Raw genomic sequence first — 19,699 nt, forward strand, 5'->3', positions numbered from 1 at the left:
CCCATTCTCTGGGTTTGTCAGGGGTCCATTCTCTGGGTTTGTCAGGGGTCCATTCTCTGGGTTTGTCAGGGGCCCATTCTCTGGGTTTGTCAGGGGTCCATTCTCTGGGTTTGTCAGGGGCCTATTCTCTGGGTTTGTCAGGGGTCCATTCTCTGGGTTTGTCAGGGGTCCATTCTCTGGGTTTGTCAGGGGTCCATTCTCTGGGTTTGTCAGGGGCCCATCTCTGGGTTTGTCAGGGGTCCATCTCTGGGTTTGTCAGGGGTCCATTCTCTGGGTTTGTCAGGGGTCCATTCTCTGGGTTTGTCAGGGGCCCATCTCTGGGTTTGTCAGGGGCCCATCTCTGGGTTTGTCAGGGGTCCATTCTCTGGGTTTGTCAGGGGTCCATTCTCTGGGTTTGTCAGGGGCCCATCTCTGGGTTTGTCAGGGGTCCATTCTCTGGGTTTGTCAGGGGCCCATCTCTGGGTTTGTCAGGGGCCTATTCTCTGGGTTTGTCAGGAGTCCATTCTCTGGGTTTGTCAGGGGCCCAACTCTGGGTTTGTCAGGGGCCCATCTCTGGGTTTGTCAGGGGCCTATTCTCTGGGTTTGTCAGGAGTCCATTCTCTGGGTTTGTCAGGGGTCCATTCTCTGGGTTTGTCAGGGGCCTATCTCTGGGTTTGTCAGGGGCCCATTCTCTGGGTTTGTCAGGGGTCCATTCTCTGGGTTTGTCAGGGGCCTATTCTCTGGGTTTGTCAGGGGCCCATTCTCTGGGTATGTCAGGGGTCCATTCCCTGGGTTTGTCAGGGGCCCATCTCTGGGTTTGTCAGGGTCCATTCTCTGGGTTTGTCAGGGGCCTATTCTCTGGGTTTGTCAGGGGTCCATTCTCTGGGTTTGTCAGGGGTCCATTCTCTGGGTTTGTCAGGGGCCCATCTCTGGGTTTGTCAGGGTCCATTCTCTGGGTTTGTCAGGGGTCCATTCTCTGGGTTTGTCAGGGGCCCATTTCTAGGTTTGTCAGGGGCCCATTCTCTGGGTTTGTCAGGGGCCCATCTCTGGGTTTGTCAGGGGTCCATTCTCTGGGTTTGTCAGGGGTCCATTCTCTGGGTTTGTCAGGGGCCCAACTCTGGGTTTGTCAGGGGTCCATTCTCTGGGTTTGTCAGGGGCCCATCTCTTGGTTTGTCAGGGGTCCATTCTCTGGGTTTGTCAGGGGTCCATTCTCTGGGTTTGTCAGGGGCAAATCTGCAAAATCTGTGGGCGGGCCTGGCTTTAGCTATTGTCCTCCTTACTGACCACAGAGCCAGGACCATCCTTACGGTCTGCCCTTGGTCTCATGGAGGTCTTTATTTCTTACTGTACCTGACCAGTTAGTGTTTTATAAGTTGTATTCTCTTGACTCACCCCATCCCAGGATGTAGTACCAGAAGAGCTGCTGTTCTCCAACAAACACGGCCACGATGATGAGCGTGTGGAGGTAAATGCCTTCACACAGCATCCAGAAGTAGGTGGAAGTAGCCATGTACTGAACCAGCACAGCCAGGACTTTACAGCTCACCTTATCAACAAGAGAATGATAATAATCTGATTTAATCCAGTTAAATCTGACTACATCTATTCACTCATTCAAGAACAGAGCTAGAAGATAGACTCAGAGGCTCACAGGGTTGATGGCATCTATGGCCGGTTTGCTAGTTAGAGAGAGCCAGATTATGGTGACGATGGAGTTCAAGATGAAGGAGAGAAACATGTTTTTATGGAGGGATATTCTCTGGCAGCTCAGACTCCTGAAAGACAGAAAAGACAAGAAAAAGGGGGAAAGTTTCAATATAAGTCGACTTTTCTTAAGGTTTCATGATTTATCTAAATTTTTAGGGAACCTGAACATTTGAAGAACCAGAGCCATGGAAAAACATCTTGTGACTACTGCATCATACTTCCTGAATAAAAATTATTACAAAAATATTGCACTTTTTTCATAGAAAAGGAGGAATAATTCCGTCAAGCAGCATAAGACTCACTTGAAGTAGGAGAAGATGATCAGACAGAAGATGAGGGAGACAATAGACAGGCCGTGACCCACCATGGCCAGGTAGTATAGGCTGTAGGCAAACTGTAGGGAGAGAAAAATTAAAATATGCATGAATTCAGCACATTTCAGGAAAGCTATACTAAGAGTTGACAAAGTGCAGCAGGTGCACTGCTGAGATATTTGACATCTGTGCTCAGTTTTTATTGGCAGAATGACGGGAAGTAAAGGAAACATCTGCGGAGAAAATGGGCCTTTTGAGGAACTTCTGCAACTAAAGTGTTTCCTTAGACCAGATGAGAACAGAGGCACTGAAGAAAATAAATCTAATGTTAGAATTTTAATGAGATTCAAGGAACAGTTTTTCCTGTGAACATCCACGAGGATCAGTAGCTTTGGTGCCAGTGTCAGTCTAACCATTACTTCATTTTGGAGCTGCAAAGTGTGTCAATCTAATGTTAGGTGCTAATGCTGAAATCATTTACTTGTGACATTTTTAACCCCGTCAAACATCTTTTCTGCCCATTTTACCACTATTAATTGCCATTGTCATTAATTTTTCACATTTTTGCTCCATTTTCATTACTTTTTCCCACTTGTGTTGCTTTGATAAGAGTGGTTATTATTCAGGTGAAAAACTACTGACCTTGACAGGCTTCAGTATGGAAGCTCTCCCCTTTATTCTTCCTGATTGTAAGTATTGAGTTTTATTGAAAGTTAATTTTAATTTGAAAGTATAAACTCAGTAAAAATGGTCACAGTTTTGTCTCTTAGCAGGTTGTTGCAGTGTTGTTTGTAGCTCTTAAAAAGGTACAGGAAGCTTGGTCTAACGTCAAGGCTAAAACATCATCAGATGACTAACAGGTTCTGTAGGACCTGCATTACACTTTGCTTTCTACAAGAATTTGCTTCTGTACACCGCTGATGTCAGAGATTTAAGTGAAGGATTTCTACTAAACACAACTATCTGTATTTCTTTGGTTTCCCATAAATTCAGAATACATTCAAACTGCCCTTAAATGTCTATAAAGCGTTGCATGATCAAGCACCTCCTTATATAACAGAGCTACTGAAGTGGCACAACTCCAGAAGGACCCTGCTGATCATGGTCTACTGGAAGAAGACTGCACCTTTTTCATAGCTACTAAAAAACATGCTCTGTCTCTGCTCTGAAAGAAAGACCTGACTTTCAAACAAATCTGCATCATGTTGTAATTTCAGCAAACTTTATTCATCTGAATTAGAGAAAATCTGATTAAAATGAGTCGCTTTTAAGGTCTTACACTCCTGAAGTGAGCATGAATGATTGCCACAGAGATCATCAGTGATCTGATAACAATAAATGGGCCACACCTTCATAGTCCCAGTCTCCAGATGACTTCATAAGCTACAAAACACTGCAGGCTTTTTATGCACATATTTGTTAATGGAGGAGCATATCCCTATATTCACACACCATCTATAGCTGTAGGAAACAACTTATCCTCTGCTAAGTGTCTGAACTGATGCCTCTTCTTCAAGCCAAAGCCATTTCTGATAAGATCACATAAAAATGTGAATTACTGAACTAAAAGGAGCCAAACTAAGCATGCAACTTGGCTGTACATTTGAAATCCTTTATACTTCAGCTTCAAACTGAAATACATAAAAGGTTTTTTGCTTTTAATTGTTCATAATAATTTAATTTTATATAAATGATATTGCCTCAGTTTGTTGCACATTACTTTACTGAATAAATGTTGTTTTTAGATGTGCTTTAAAATGAACTTGACTTACTTTTAATTTGTCTTTGGTGCGAGCGGAGCACTGGGTGTAGTTCGACCAGAGTCTTTTGCTCTCTGGGTGGAGAAACCACTGACCATTGGGGTGACACAACTTGGTAACCTTTTCTGCCAAAAATATTAAATAAACACAGAAATGCAGTTTATTGAGAAAGCTTCGGATGATAAATAAAAATATAAACTCACTATAAACTTATACAAATCTGTACTGTTGCATTTATCTGTCTGTTTGAAGAAAAAGGGACATTAAATTGTAGTAAAAAGGAAACGCTGTGTTTGCATGTCAAAGAGCATTAAAGCCTCACCTTCAGGGTCGAAGTCGTTAAAATATGTAGGACACATCTGCGTGACCATCCCTGGAGATGTGTCCTCCCAGCACATCCAGCCATCCCACGTACGGTTACAGTATACACCTACAGGGGGCAGTATGCACATGAACTTTTAGAGCTTGCAGAGGTAAGACAGAATACATGTGTGTTCCTAAATGCCCTCAAGCTCAAAACACACCAAAGGGCATTTTAATGAGACTTGATTAGATTAATGTTTGTTGCTTATGGCCAAGAAGGCCACATTCATTCAGCCAATGGGAGAAAAGCTTTACTACAGCCAACTGAAGAGCTGCATTCATTCTGCCAAAAGGTTCTTTGTCTATGAACTCATGCAGCAGCAGACCAAACCCTTGGGGGGCAAAAAGGGATTTCCACATAGTGAAACGCTACCAAAAAAAAAAAAAGTTAGGTAAAGTGAAGGGATGGTACCCAATGTATGTAGACATTTTCTGATGATAATTGCAGCGTACAGTTCCATTTAGAGCTGTTAAGTACTAACTTTCCTCCATTCCCATTTATTCCTGTTCCCACTTCCTGACCCCAAATGCACATTCAAGATAACAACCTATAGAAGTGCCACTTTTGCACAGCCAATAGAGCAGTGGTTCTCAACTGGCCAGGCTTAAAGACTTACCACCTCCTTACCAGATATTGTGACCTGGATTCATCAAAATATTCCACCACTTAAATGTATTTAATGAAAAAATGTTAGTACAATAGAAACATGCTTTAAAAGCACATTATTGGGGCACAGGTGGCCGAGTGGTTAAGGCGCGCACTCCATGTACACGGACGGCCCGGGTTCAAATCCGGCCCGAGGCCCCCCCCGTCCCCACCCCCAACCCCATCCACCATCCTCCCCCATCAAACAAAGGCACAAAAATGCCCAAAATAAACCTTTTAAAAAAAAAAAAAGCATATTATTACAGAAGGAAAAGTACACATATATTTTATTTTACTCAACACTTTTCCTAAGACAATTTGGCAAATTCTCGAGGAATTTCCTGATTATCTTGGGAAAACAGCTTTGTTATGCTGGAAAAAAAAAAAGTATTAAAGTTTATAGTGTCCACTTAGGACTTCCATACATCATTAACTTTTTGCAGCCTTTTTTTTTTCCTGACACACTTTTGGAGGTCCTGAACCACCAGTTGAGAACCACTGCAGTAGAGCACACCTTCTAAACAGCTAATAGGAGCAGATAAAAGAAGCACAATCAGGTACAGCCAGTAGTTTTTGGCTTTATAAGTGCTGCTTTCATACAGCCAATAAGAACACACGTTTCATGAGCTCAATAGGAAGTCTGCATTCATTCGGCCAAAAGAAGTGCTGATTTTATACGTTCATACAGCCAGTGTGAGTGCAACTATTATGAAGCTTTCATTGTTTCAAAGCTGCTTTTTTGAAAAACAGCCAATAGCAGCGCAGCACTCAGCACTCAGTTTAAAGAATCACAGCCTCCATACACCCAATAGGAGGGCTCTTTTCAAACAGTTAACTGTAGTTTTGTTTTGAGGACAGCCAAAGGATAGTGGGATCTCTAAATGTTGTCTGAGGGGAGACAGTGTGAAACCGTATTAAATCACTGATTAACACATGAACCATTCAGTTTTGTTTGTCTGTCAGTGGGCTTTCTAGGGTTGAGACTCCTGTTGAAATTTTGGTATTTTTAGCAAAATATTCAAAGTCAGTGGCTCAGGTATGAGCAGACGCTGAACTTTTTTTAATGCACTCCCCACCAGCATGAATCATAAATTATCTATTCAACAGTCTGGTGCGTCACATTTGAATAAACTGTGTCTAACCGCATGGACAAAGCTTGTCAACAATAGACGGAAACTTGGCGGTACCAGGTTGCACCATGGCATGTTGGGAAACAAAGCACAAAATAACTTTTCAAGGCAGTGAATGGTGAGCAAGTTTAAAACGCTGAGGGAAAGAGACAAAGGGCAAGTTTCCTTTCTTTCAAACTCACTTCCTCTCTCTCTCTCTCCCTTATTGCTGCAAACACTGGAGACTGTTAATAACTAGGACGCGCAGTAATACACATAAATAAATCTGCATGGACACAAACCTAAAGCAGACTGTTATGAGATGTTTATTATCAGTCTTAACACTGAAAGCATAAATTTACCAAAAACATTATTTGGTAAAAATAGCAGAGATTTTGAACAAACGTGTGAAAAGCTACTTGTCATTAATCTGTGAGGATCTTTGTCCCTTTCCTCTTTTCTGTCCTCTATGTTTTTGTTTGTCTTTAGTGTACGTGAGTCCATGCTTGTCTAAAGCTGGGCATTGATCTTGTGCTGCCAATTTAGGCCTGCACACCTGCTGCTCATCTGCACCAATCCGCCTACACTCCCCACAGGATAAAAGGCCGACTCAGCGCCTCACCACTTCATCAGTGACTGCAGAGACGGTCTGGAGCAGCACAGCAAGAAAGCAAGGTTTTTTTTTTCTGATTTGCTTCTGCTTGCTCCATTCATTTAATTTAAATGAAGAAACAGATATCACATTTTTAACTCAGGCATCAAAATAAACCCTGAACAAGTTTTCCCTCCCTTCCGTTCCTCTCCTAGCTCATCATCTTTATGTGGATAAAATCCTGCTTTGTCAGCATACGAGCTCAGCTCTATGCAAAGTAAGACACAAGAAAAGGGCAAACTGCACTGAGAATGACAATTTATGGATGCTTACATGTGAATATCGTAAGTTTTATGAATCCGATCTTAAGACAGAGCAGATTGTGTGAGCAAATAATGCCCACAGCACACCAGCCATGCCTGTACAGAGCAAATCACTTCCTTTCTACTCAAACACTCTCATTCAACAGCACGAGCTGTGGTCCACCTTCAGAAGTGCCAGAAGCAGCAAAATATACTTTTTCAGGCTTTTCTAACAAAAACATGTGCCCCCGGCCTGTCCAGCCCCAACAATCTTCGCTCAGGTCATGACTTGAGTGGTCGCCATGGTAGCTTCTTCTTCTCTCTCCTCCTTCGCGGGGTTGTAAACCAGCTATGTGCATACCGCCACCTGCTGTTTCAGACTGAGTACAAGTGGGCCCTAGCACAGTTCGATGTTGCTAGTGTGATAGCAAGCCAGCGGGGGGTGGGGGGGAGGAATCGCGCCGCGGCACGGTTAAAAAAAACTGGGCCTAATGTGAAAGCGCCCTAAGAAAATCCCCCTCCCCCCACCTTTCAGAAAATGTGTGCTGAAACAAGCCGTTCTAGATTTTCCCCTCATGATGTCATGTGGGGAATTAGCCCCGCCCCACGGTTCAGTTGGCCCTCACCACTTGGAAGACAGTTCTGCCCTCCTCACCTGGTACTCCTCTCAGCTGCCAGCTGAGTATCAGGCGAGCTCAATCCATTAAGCCAAATCCATTGAGAGGGGTGTGGTCAGGGGCAGAGTCAGACAGCTCCGTAACATTTAAAGCCACAGACACAGAAATGGCTCATTCTGAGCAGGGCTGAAAGAGAGGTTTTTCTAGACATGCAAAAATCCAATTCTGGAGTGTTTTTTCAGCAACAAACTTCACAGGCATGTTTTGGGGACCTCTAAGACAAATATAAACTTGTCTTAAAGGGGTAAAATATGTGACCTTTAACTCGAGATACAAGTTCATTTTGGTTTTAGTTGAGCTCACTTCCAGGATGCGTTAAGGCACATAGGGCAGATCTATCCCAACAAACTGACAACAGGTCAATTTTCTATTAAAACACTGACTGCCCATCTTTGATCTCATCACTTTTTCTAAATCATGTCAACTCAAGAAGAAAATAAACAGGAAATCAACCTCAGACAGTCTAAGTACAATGCAGGTTGTAGATTTTTCTCTTCATTCCTACATGAACTTGTTGTCTCATGATCCATCTGCTTTGTGCATGGCTAAGATGACTGGAACTAAACTGTGCTGCACTTCAGGGACAGACCCAGTAAATTGGGAGGCCCAGTATTGGTCTGAGGAAAACCATGGCGTGAAAGAGGCGGGGCAGGAATGGAATTTGCAAGTTAGATTGCATTTACACTGCTAAAGTGATTTGAATTTGATTTTTTTTTTTTTAACTCAGACCTCTTTTTATTTTTTTTTTACAAATAGTTCAATTCACACACCGAAATCTGATTTTTTCAAATCAGTTTGAATCCCTTTCAACAAAACCAGCTTTTTACATAAAGGAGATAAATAAGTTGAGATCTTGAGAAAACGACATATTATTCATAATCACGGCAAACTGGAGAATAATAGAATATATGGATGTATGTCAGCTTAGGTCTTCCATAGTTCAGGGTCAGCTCCATGACCTGCATCTGGGTCTTGAGGACCCCTGCTCTAAAGTAACTTTATTAATTAACTGGCCAGTTTGGGGGCCCTTGCACACAAGGGCCCCTGGGCTGCAGCCTTGGCTAGCCTCTGTGTTAATCACAAGACAGGGATGAGCTCATCCCACCCAAACATAAGAATTAGATTTCCATGATGCAGGTGCAGTTTCTACATGTGATTGGTTTAGCAGCCTACGTGCAGCTGGTTATTTGCTGTAAGCCCACACCTTGTTAACATTGCATTCCTGCCTGCATCTGTAAAATGTTCTTTATTCTTTAAAATATTAGCTATTGTCAAAGTGTCCCAAAGAAAACTTCCCTCCTAATATCTCCACCTGCCAAAGGAGGCACCTTAATGCTGCATGCTTGTGCCAACTGTGATCGTTTATGTGGTGGAAGCCCATAAAATTAATGGCATAGCAATCAGAACAATAGAAATGAAATTAGCAAGAAAGGATATCCTGTAATCGAGTTTCCCCTTGTACATTAAATGAATAAACCTTCAGAGGGAGTTATGTCCTTAAAATGGCTTAAACACAGCAGCTTGAATCATGTGATTAGCGTTTATCTCCATCTAACAGAAACTAGACGTGCTAATCACATTAGGGAGTTCGGCCCCAGAGGGACGATTGTTACCAGCTGAACAGTGAATTAAGAGAATAAAAGGTGCAGTTTTTTTACCTTCTTTTTTCCAAGGGGGATCACGGATTATCTTCAGGTAACACTCAAACTGAGCAGCTAGGATCTGCTGTCGGGTCGTTCCCAGTCCTTTAGATGCCTTTCTGGTATTCTGCTGCTGCTCGTCCAACGCCTCATTGATAGCCACCACATCCTCAGACTGAGACACCTGGGGAGAAATTTGCCCTTTAGAGATGCTGAAAATATACTGTACGTCTCCTATTGACAAAGTGTTTATAGTCGGGGTTAGATGATACTTTACTGCCTACACCTCTGTCTTTAAGAAACTATTTCTAACATTTAAACTGAATTAAATACAAGGGCTATAGAATGTTTACACCAGTGACACTCAACGTCTGGCTATAAAGCCACATGTGGCTCTTCTATGTCTTAATTTGAAATATTATTCCCCCAGAAAAAAAAGAAACATAAAAAAGGGAAACTTATTTATTATTTATCAGTATATTTCCATTGCCCTTATTTTCAATTTTTTGCCCTTTTGACCCTTTTTTCCTCTTTTATTCTGCTTTTCGCATATAGTATTTTTCACCACCTTTTGCAACTTTTTGCCAAAATAAGGTGCCTCTTGCCGTTACGTTACTTTTAACTTGTTTCCCCCCAACTTTTTGCTGCTTTTTGCCAATCAGTTATTTTCACTCATTTTTCTCCACCTTTTTGCTGCTTTTAGCCAATCATAGTTATTTTTCACTATTTTCCTCCACCTTTTTGCTGCTTTTAGCCAATCATAGTTATTTTTCACTATTTTCCTCCACCTTTTTGCTGCTTTTAGCCAATCATAGTTATTTCTCACACGTTTTCACCACCTTTTTGCTGCTTTTAGCCAATCATAGTTATTTCTCACACGTTTTCACCACCTTTTTGCTGCTTTTAGCCAATCATAGTTATTTTTCACTCATTTTTCACCACCTTTTTGCTGCTTTTAGCCAATTATAGTTATTTCTCACACGTTTTCACCACCTTTTTGCTGCTTTTAGCCAATCATAGTTATTTTTCACTATTTTTTCACCACCTTCTTGCTGCTTTTAGCCAATCATAGTCACTTTTAACTGATTTTTTGCCATGTTTTTGGCCGTGCTTTTACTATTACTGCCCCCTGTAAGTCAATATTTTGTCACGCCTCACCCATTTCTGCCACTTTTTCTCCACATTTTTTGTCACTTCTTAGTTTATGCCATTTTCTGCCTATTTTACCCCTGTTCACCCATTTTTGGCCACTTTTTTTTGCAGCTTTTTCACCTATTTTTCCAGCTTTAATTCATTTTCACTTCCACTTCCACCCACTTTTCACCACTTAGACTGTGGCTCTTGCAACGGTATTTTTCAACAGTTTGGCTCTTTGGTTGAGCAGGGTTGAGTAACACTGGTTTACACTAACAGCACACATGACTGTACTCACCTCTGTACCCACTGCCAGTGCAACCATCCATGTGAGGGTTAGGGTCTTCCACATCTTTCTAGAAGGAAAACAAGAACACACATGAAGCAGGCATTCTCCATTTTAGTTATAACTGTCAATAAACTTTATGATTTTACCTTTAAGAAGCAGTTATTCACCAAATGGGGCTATTTTTTTCTTTTTTTATGCGAGCAGCCAAGGATACAAGCAAGACTATACTACAGTGTCAAATCTGCACTATATCATAAACCAGGGGTGTCCAAACTTTTTCCACTGAGGGCCACATACAGAAATACTGTATAGAAGGATGTTGGGGCCACCTTAATATCCACAAGGTGAGCTATATGAAAGTTAACCTAAGGCAGGGACCGAAGCAGCAAATAACCCTGAGCAGAGCAGGCATCAATGACAATTGAACGACACTGATTAAGTCAGAAGCAGAATGAAGGAGAAGCTGGGGTGGAGGAGGGACGAAGAGCAGTTTGCAGAGAGAGCAGCAGGGCGTGGCCAGGCAGTTAAAATAAGGCAGCATGAGAGTGATCAGCAAATAGTGTGCGTAGAGCAAATCAGCTAGCTGTCAGCTGATGAGGGCTTGTGTGAGATCAGCTGATCTCAATAATGGCAGCGCTTGATTCCATTGCCTGTATGCTCAATTAAATGGCTGACAGAATTCAATGATTTGCAAATCTCATAAACCCATATTTAATTCACATTTGAATATAAAGAACATATCTGATGTTGAGACTGAGACATTTTACCATTTCATGAACATATTAGCTCATTTTGGATTTCATGGCAACAACACATTTCAAAAAAGTAGGGACACAGCCTAACTTCAGGAGATCAGTTGCTGGAGTTTTGGTTTGGACTGCAGGCAGGCCAGTTCTACTGTGAAGCCATGCTGTTGTGGTGGATGTGGGACGTGGTTTGGCATTGTCTTGCTGAAATAGTCAAGGCCTTCCCTGAAAGAGACATTGTCTGGATGGGAGCATATGTTGCTCTGAAACCTCTATACATTTTTTAGCATTGATAGTTCCTTTACAGATGTGTAAGCTGCCCATGCCATACGCACTAATGTAACCCCATACCATCAGAGATGCAGGCTTTTGAACTATGTGCTGATAACAAGGTGCATGGTCCTGCCCCTCTATGGACACAGCATCCATGGTTTCCAAAAAGAATTTCACATGTTAATTCATCTGACCACAGAACAGTTTTCCATTTTGTCTCAGTCCATTTTAAATGAGCTTTGGCCCAAAGAAGACGGCAGCGTTTCTGGTTGATTTTCACATATCTTCTTCTTTACATTTAAGGTTAAACTTGAATTTGTGGATGGCAAGGTCAACTGTGTTGACAGTGATTTCTGGAAGTGTTTCTGAGCCCATGCAGGGATTTCCAGTACAGAATCATTCCTGTTTTTAATGCAGTGCTGCCTGTGGGAATCCAATATTGACCTTTGGCTTTGTCCCTTAAATAAAGATTTCTCCAGAATATCTGAATCTTCGGATGATATTAGATGGTGAGTTGTTCAAAGTCTTTGCAATGTTACAAAGAAGAAAAATTTTCTGAAATTTTTCCACAATTTCTAGATGCAGTTTTTCACAGATTGGTAAACCTCTGCCTGTTTTACTTCTGACTCTGCCTCTCCAAAATGTTCCTTTTACACCCAGTCATTTAACTGACCTGCCTCCAATTAGCTGCAAAATGCAGATTTTTATTAGTACCACTTACTTTTCCAACATTTAGTTGGCCCATACCCCCATTTTGGAATGTGTTGCTGCCATCAAATTCTAAATGAGTTGATATTTTTCATGAAATGGTAAAATTTCAACATCTATGTCAAGCTCTATTGGGAAAAAAATATGGGTTTATGAGATCTGACAATCATTGCATTCTGCTTTTCATTTACACAACGCCCCAACATTTTTGGGAATTGGGGTTGTACAAAAGTCCAGGATTTCTCTGGTTCTGATAACTGTTGGAAATATTTGAGATCATGCAAGTGCTCAGCTGAAAATACTCAGTTACTTTTTTTATTTATAAGGGCATTTCAAAGCGTAAATTCTACATACTGTCTCTTTAATCCCTTTTCACGATCATGTGAAGGTTTGAGTTTCTCACATCACACACAATACTATAAATCTACACTGACTGCAGATGAGGCTCCTTAAAACACAATCAGAGTGAGAGCATGGTCTTTTTTTAAAGCTGCGTGTGAATTTTCTCATGTATCAGGACAGGAAGTTCATACTCCACCAGTCATTCCCCTTCACTGTCCACTCAGGGTCACAGATGTGGGCTTGTTATTATTATGTTTGTCCTTGTTAGAGTAAATGGGCTGAGTTCTATTTAGTGTTTCCTCTTTAGCCCAACGAACCAAGCAAAGGTGAACAATTCAGCATAAAGAGGCAAGGCACAGGAAAAGACAGGTCTCTAAATACCTACAAGAACTACTATAAAAACCTACAGAGACTCTGTTTCCATGATTTTACAGCATACGTTGTGCAGAAAACATTCAATCTTCAAATCAAACAATATCATTTAGTCATAAGAGAAAGTAGTGAATCTATATGAGGGAAGATGATGCACAAATGCACATAAATGACATTTTGAAATCATGCTAAGAAGCTCTTCTTTTTTAGAAACATTTAGTCTTGTGGAAAGATGAAAGGAGAATAAAAGGAGAAAGAATTATGGAAAGGTTCGAGTGTCGGGAGGCAGCATTCTGAATAGGACAAAAAAAAATTATTCTGCACTCTTTGTCCAGACTTTCCACTCTACGTCGACTTTCTTACTCAGAGCTGGAGATAGAGAGGACATGATAAGGAGGAAATGTAGACATGACCCAGATTTAACTGACACAGAACATTTCAATAAGTAATGCTTCTTAGAGCTTTGAAAGCATAATGAGCAGTGATTTTCAATCTGAGACCTAAAGGGAGGGACGAGCAGAGGATGTAGAGTCAACGTGTGACTCAAAGCTTATTATAAAAACATTTGATTTGTAGTATGGGTAACATCTTGGGGTTAGAGATGAGTGTTAATATTTATGTGAAGCTAACATTGCACTTGTCTGCATGGATTCATGCTGTCATGATTTCCTCTCATGTCCGATCACACGAGTTCCAGAGCAAAATGTTTGCCTTTATCAAAAAACAATCTGATGCTAATAGTGGTAGTCGGTGCTATGATTTCAGAAGAACAACATTTATCATGTTTGTTTTATTGGTAAAAAGTTTTAAACATGTATCAACCATTGACATAAATTAACCATAAAACATTTTACCAAGACATTTAGCATTTTCAGTCCCTCCAGGAAGAGAGAGAGCTGGTAGGCCCCTTTAGGATCCCTGAAGGTGTGAAAAGGACCTGACTGACCACTTTCTTCCATGGTACAGAAAACAAGAACCGTGCCTTCTGTAGCAAAATGATCTTCATGCATGACAATGAACCATCTCATGCTGAAAAGGATACCTCTGTGTCATTGGCTGCTATGGGCATGGTGTGGCCCCCATCCTCCCCTGACCTCAACCCTATTGAGAACCTTTGGAGCATCCTCAAGCTAAAGATCTATGAGGGTGGGAGGCAGTTCACATCAAAACAGAAGCTCTGGGAGACTATTCTGACATCTTACAAAGAAATTCAAGCAGAAACTCTCCAAAAACTCAAAAGTTCAATGGATGCAAGAATAGTGAAGATGATATCAAAGAAGGGCTCATATGTTAACATGGAACTTGGCCTGTTAAGATGTTTTTTGGTTGAAATAGCTTTGATGTCAGTAGATATGACCTCCTAATGCTGCAAATTCAACAAATGACCATTTTCAGTTTTTTACGACCTATAAAATGTTTTGAAACTATTGTGCATAATAATGTGGAGTGGTGCATTTTGAGTTTTTTATTTTTGAAAAGAAAAAATAATAGTTAGCTATCATTGAGAGGTTCTGAATTATGGTCTAATGGTTGATGACTTGAAAAATATTCTGTCATTTGCATCAACTATTTAGGAGAATTAGAGAAAAATACAATTTGCATAATAATTTGGAACGCGGTGTAGAAGAGAAGTTTTTTGAAGTCACCTCAGATTCAACAATATTATTGCACTCCAAGTCCAAGACATTGTCAGCACTTTGGACTGGAGTTGGAAAGGAGTAGTAGAAGCTAGGCATGAGAACCTTTGCCACACTTTTTCCTTTTGCAACAGCCTACCTGCGTGAGGATGTTGCTAAGAGTTGATGCCTATACAATACAAAATCAAATCATAGCTGGACATTGAAAATGAACTGAGGGTGGCAGTCTCACAGCTGCACCACAGATGCAAAAATATCAGTAGCACCAAATAAACCTACATTAGTTGCTGATATTATTGCAGGACTGGGCGTATTAATCTTAAAGATATTCATTAAGTTTTTATTTTCAGGGACTTGTTCATCTTCAGAGAGGCAGATTTTTTAAACTCATAATTTTTAGGTTTGATGTTGGTGGTAAATTCTTAAAAAAAGGAATTTCTTTGCAAAAATCGAGAAAACGGTGTCGTGTTTATGGTTGACAGCAGTGAAGGTACGCATGATCCGGCAGGTGACGCTACCCTGACTGTTCGCTCTCATTGCAAAATAATGCAAGTAAATTTTATTTAATCATGGTTAAAATATTGCTTATACATTGGGAAATCATGGTTCAGAAATAAATCAAAATGCATAGTTATTTGTAAAAATGAATCAGTTGCTTGGCTAGCCAGTTAAGGGAGTAATATCCTTTCTGGGGGCCCAAAATCCCTAGCTACGCCCCTGACCATGGTTGAGCTGGGTGAATGGACGCTGTTTTCTGTATATAAATAAGGCTTGCTCATTTTGAAGCACTCGATTAAAGATTTAACATTCATTAGCTGAACTTGACTCTGAGCTATTTTTTAACATGCTCCCAGAGTTATTGTACTTTTAGTTTCCAGGAAGCACGGAGCTGATAGGAGCTGAACTGTTCATTATTTGTAAGATAAACATTAAATTACCCAGACTTCAGCAGTTCATTAAACTATTATTTAACTGGATAGATGTTTTTTAAATCTGAAAACTCTTTCAAATAGATGAAATTAATTTGCCTCTGTGCTTCTCCTCTCAGTCTCACCTTATCTTTCCTCCTCATACATGCACACAAACCACACAAATAAACACAGACCACAAAATGCTGCTCCCAGTACCACTGACTCCAGGTCAGTACTTTCAGCTGCCTGAACTCTAAACCACAACAAACCCTGGCAGCACATAAATCTTTTTTATTTTCTCCTCAGCCTCTCGCAATAAAAGCTTTCATCTGATCTTTAAATAGCTTCTTCTCTGAGAAACACAGAAATATTGAACTTCAGGAGTGTTTTGTTATTAAAGCGCTGACAGTAAAATAATAAAATGTCCTCAAAACATTCAGTAATGAAGGTAAGGCCTCAGATTATCTAAAAACCACAGATTTTTTACTTTTCCTGCTTTAGTTTCTGATACAGACAATGACCATCTACAGAAACAAACAGAAACATCCAAATAATAACATTATCATTCAAGAACAACCAAACAAATGGACGCATTTCTAGTCATGTACACAATTTACTCTACCAATGCATTGTTCCCATCCAGAACATTCTACATCCACGGTCACGTACACCCAAACACACACGTACACAGCCCCACATGGATTCAGTAACTGCCGTAGACATGTTGCAAAAAAACTCAAATATAATCTTTGAACCATGACAAAAAATTATAGTTACATGGAAGATCAAATAAGAATTTTAAAGGTACAATATGCTGTTTTTTTTTGCACTACAATATCCATTTAACATAGTAGGTGGGAACTGCTACTGTACGCTGCTGTTCTGTTGCTGTATCTCATTCATATTTTGTGCTGCTTACTTGTGATGGACCTTTATTTTCTGCACGTTCTGTCACCCAAACTCCCTGCTGAAACATGCAAACATGCAGGTGAATCCAAAGACAACAAATGATTTTGAGTCGGAAGCAGCATAAATATTCGTTTTGCATGTCAAAGGTGGAGAGTACACTTTGCTTTAGTGATGCATTTTGATCATCCAGATTCCAAGTTTGTGAATCCTCTTATGCATTTATATCTTCAATAATGACCTGATGTCAGAACTCACTTACCAGCCTGCTTTAGAAGCAAACATGCCGTGACTCTCTGTGTTATCTCTGCAGTGAGGCTGCTGGCAAAAAGAATGAATACGGCAAATCAGCAACAAGCTATGAGGCCAGCGGTGTCTCTTTAGCCACTTTTCTCCCTAATTTTGTTGTATACATGCTTGTAAAGGACACAGTGATAAACTATTTAACAAATAAATATTTTGGGGTACTAGCTAAATTAAAATGGATGCTTGATTTAAGTTTTAAGGGGGCTGTGTTGTATCATTTACAGACTGCAGTAATATCACTTGATTTTTAACAAGGTATAGGGCTTTAAAGACAAAAAATCTAATCGGAAAATAAAACTGAAAGATTTTTATGTACAGTAAACATTAATGACTAAGGTATTTTTTGGTCAAACTTCTTCAAACTCCTTTAGACCAAATAAGACAGAAAAGTCTTAAAAATAGTCACATTTTTACAAAAAAGTCCATACATTTTGGGGAATTGGAGTTATTATTTAAAGCAGTTCCTGTCTGCAGGGACAAAGACAGACAAATCTCTGTCTCTTATTCTCAGTTATGAGTCATTCAGGCTCTCTTCTTCAGTTTCCAAGTCTGTGACCATGCGCTGTCCAGCAAAACATGACATGACAGTGGATCAGCCTACCACTGGTTGTTACAGCCCAGTCAAAATATGGTGGCAGGCTAACCCCGCTAGCTGCCAGAGCGATTTTTGAGTAACTCATGTCAGGGAGCCTAACAACGTCACATCAAATCGATGCATGGCATTTTGCACTGTTATGAAAGAATGGATTTTAAGAAACAACTTCCAGGTTTAACCTTGTCTCAACTATGGTCCATCTGGGCCTTGTCCACATGGAGATGAAAATGACATATTGCTGTTTCATTTTGAAAACGTTTTCCATAAATATGGGATCATTTCAGGAAATGTCTGCATAAGCACAGAACCACTAAAAACGACTGAAAATGCTTTAGTATACTGTATAAGCCAAGTCTTTAAGTGGCGCTGAAACCCTGCCATTGAAATGCACCAAAAGAGAGAAGATCACAGAAAACTGCCACAAACTTTCTCCTGGTTGCTATTCTGGCTGTTCTCCACAGTGGATTTAAGAACATCTGGTATATGCTGTTCTCGGTGGCGGTAAAGGAGCATCAGATTTTGCTGTAAAAGCCATAATAAGATCAGTAGCTTCTGCAGCACGGCCCTGTTATCCACGATTGTTGTTCGACAGTGTATGTGGCATAAGGGGCTGCACTACATGTGACGTAATTGTTTCAAGAAAGATGAGGTTGGCTGTCCACACAGAGATGAAACGGTAAGCGTTTACAGATTTGTTCACTCCGGGACCAGGTTTCAAAAAGTAGCATTTACAGCCCACCAAAACACTGTTTCCGTGTGGATGAAACACAGACATGACAAAAAAAAACCCTTTGCGTATATTTCTGAATTTGTCTCTGTGTGGACGGGGCCTTGGAGTTTGTTTCTACCAGGTGAAGTAGCAGGGAATCTTTGTTTTGATTGAGAGCCCCCTAGTGGTGGAAAATAATTACAATAATAATGTTTGTGCTTGAGGGTCTGTGTTTACTTGGTAAAGGCTGTGCTTTCAAATGGCAAATTCTTGTTCTCCTTCCTGTTGAGTTGCACATATGACCACCCATCTATTCTACCAATCCACTTTCTCTTTCCTCCAATCACTGCTGTTCTTTAACACTCTGCCTCTGTGTCTTCTGTTCTTCATCTCCCTCACTGTCAGTTTTTATCATTCTTCTCCTTAACTCTGCCATAGCTCCTCTGGATTTCATTCACTGCCTGTCCTGCTGGTCTGCTCAACCCTGGAGAGTGATGGGAAGATAGTCACAGAAATCATGCTCTAATAAATAACCAGTAACTTGTTTCACAAATTAAACTCAGTCAGAGATCTATGTCTGAAAATAGAGCTCTTGTTGTGTCAGATCTCAGACATACAAAGACTTTGGATAAAAATGAAAGTAAAAACAAGTTGTTTGATGTAAATCTGAGTATTGTACATTCAAGGAACTGCATTTATCAGGTATAATTTAATAAACTATCTAAACTGTATTCCACAGGGGAAATAGTTGATAATTATGTTGTGTTTCTTGGCCGTAACTACAACTTTGCAGCTGGCGTCAGCAGACTTCCTGTCTGAGATACAAGGCGCTGATTGGCTGTTGAAACTAATGACCAAAACTAGCTGTTGGAGACTGAAATCAAAAATTTTAATCAAAAACATCTTAACAGGCCAAGTTACATATTAACATAAGACGCCTTCTTTGATGCCACCTTCACAATTCTTAACCTGGCACACCAGATGGATGTGATTCACACATCCATCTGGAAAACCACTCATAGATGGTGTTTGGGAAAGGGCAGAGCCTTTGAAAAAAATCTTGGAGGGTGATTGGATGAACGTTCTGTCTGTCACATCTTTACGGGCCAATCAGAGCAACAAAACATGTGACGTAGCTGGTGCCGAGGATTAAACTCCATAGAGCAGTGGTTCTCAAACTTTTCAGCCCGGGACCCGGGGGGTCCCGGGCTGAAAAGGTGGCAGAGACCAGAGAACTGCATAACGCAAACAATGGCAACTGTAGACATGTCAGTACATGACTTTTGTCGTGTTTGAAAAAAAAACAACTCACTGTTGCTCTTTGTTCTTCTTTGAACAAAGAAATGTTGTCAAGTTCTGATAAAACTGACACTTTAGCAGCATCCACACTAATCTCTTCTGCCATAATTGCACCGGCCTCTTGTCGCTGCTTGCCTACGTCACGACTCCGCTGCACCCAAAAGTACTGCCTCTCGATGCTGATTGGTCCTGTCCCTTTTCCTAACGGCCCAAATGGTTCAGACAGGAGCTTTGCAAGATGGATTCCCCAGTGAGAAACACGGACATGGGCGTATTCATCTGCTTTGCAAGGTTACACAATTCTTGCATCTATTGAACATTTGAGTTTTTGGAGGGTTTCTACTTGAATTTCTTTGTAAGATGGCAGAATAGTCTCCCAGAGC

At 40.7% G+C, this 19,699-nt stretch overlaps 1 protein-coding gene across 2 annotated transcripts in view; it reads right to left on the reverse strand.

The window, feature by feature from the left end:
* Nucleotides 1-19,699, reverse strand: part of LOC121517227 (calcitonin gene-related peptide type 1 receptor-like) — a 56,200-nt gene that overhangs the window by 14,022 nt on the left and 22,479 nt on the right. For both annotated transcript variants that reach the window (XM_041798836.1, XM_041798837.1), the window contains exons 2-8: nt 10,522-10,579; nt 9,108-9,273; nt 4,083-4,190; nt 3,773-3,885; nt 1,989-2,080; nt 1,631-1,754; nt 1,372-1,525 (exon numbers count right to left, since the gene is read on the reverse strand). In XM_041798836.1, the coding sequence (XP_041654770.1) occupies nt 1,372-1,525; nt 1,631-1,754; nt 1,989-2,080; nt 3,773-3,885; nt 4,083-4,190; nt 9,108-9,273; nt 10,522-10,579 (815 nt within the window). The remainder of the gene's footprint in view (nt 1-1,371; nt 1,526-1,630; nt 1,755-1,988; nt 2,081-3,772; nt 3,886-4,082; nt 4,191-9,107; nt 9,274-10,521; nt 10,580-19,699) is intronic.

This window comes from Cheilinus undulatus, linkage group 11 (assembly GCF_018320785.1).
Source record: "Cheilinus undulatus linkage group 11, ASM1832078v1, whole genome shotgun sequence".
NCBI classification, from domain to species: domain Eukaryota; kingdom Metazoa; phylum Chordata; class Actinopteri; order Labriformes; family Labridae; genus Cheilinus; species Cheilinus undulatus.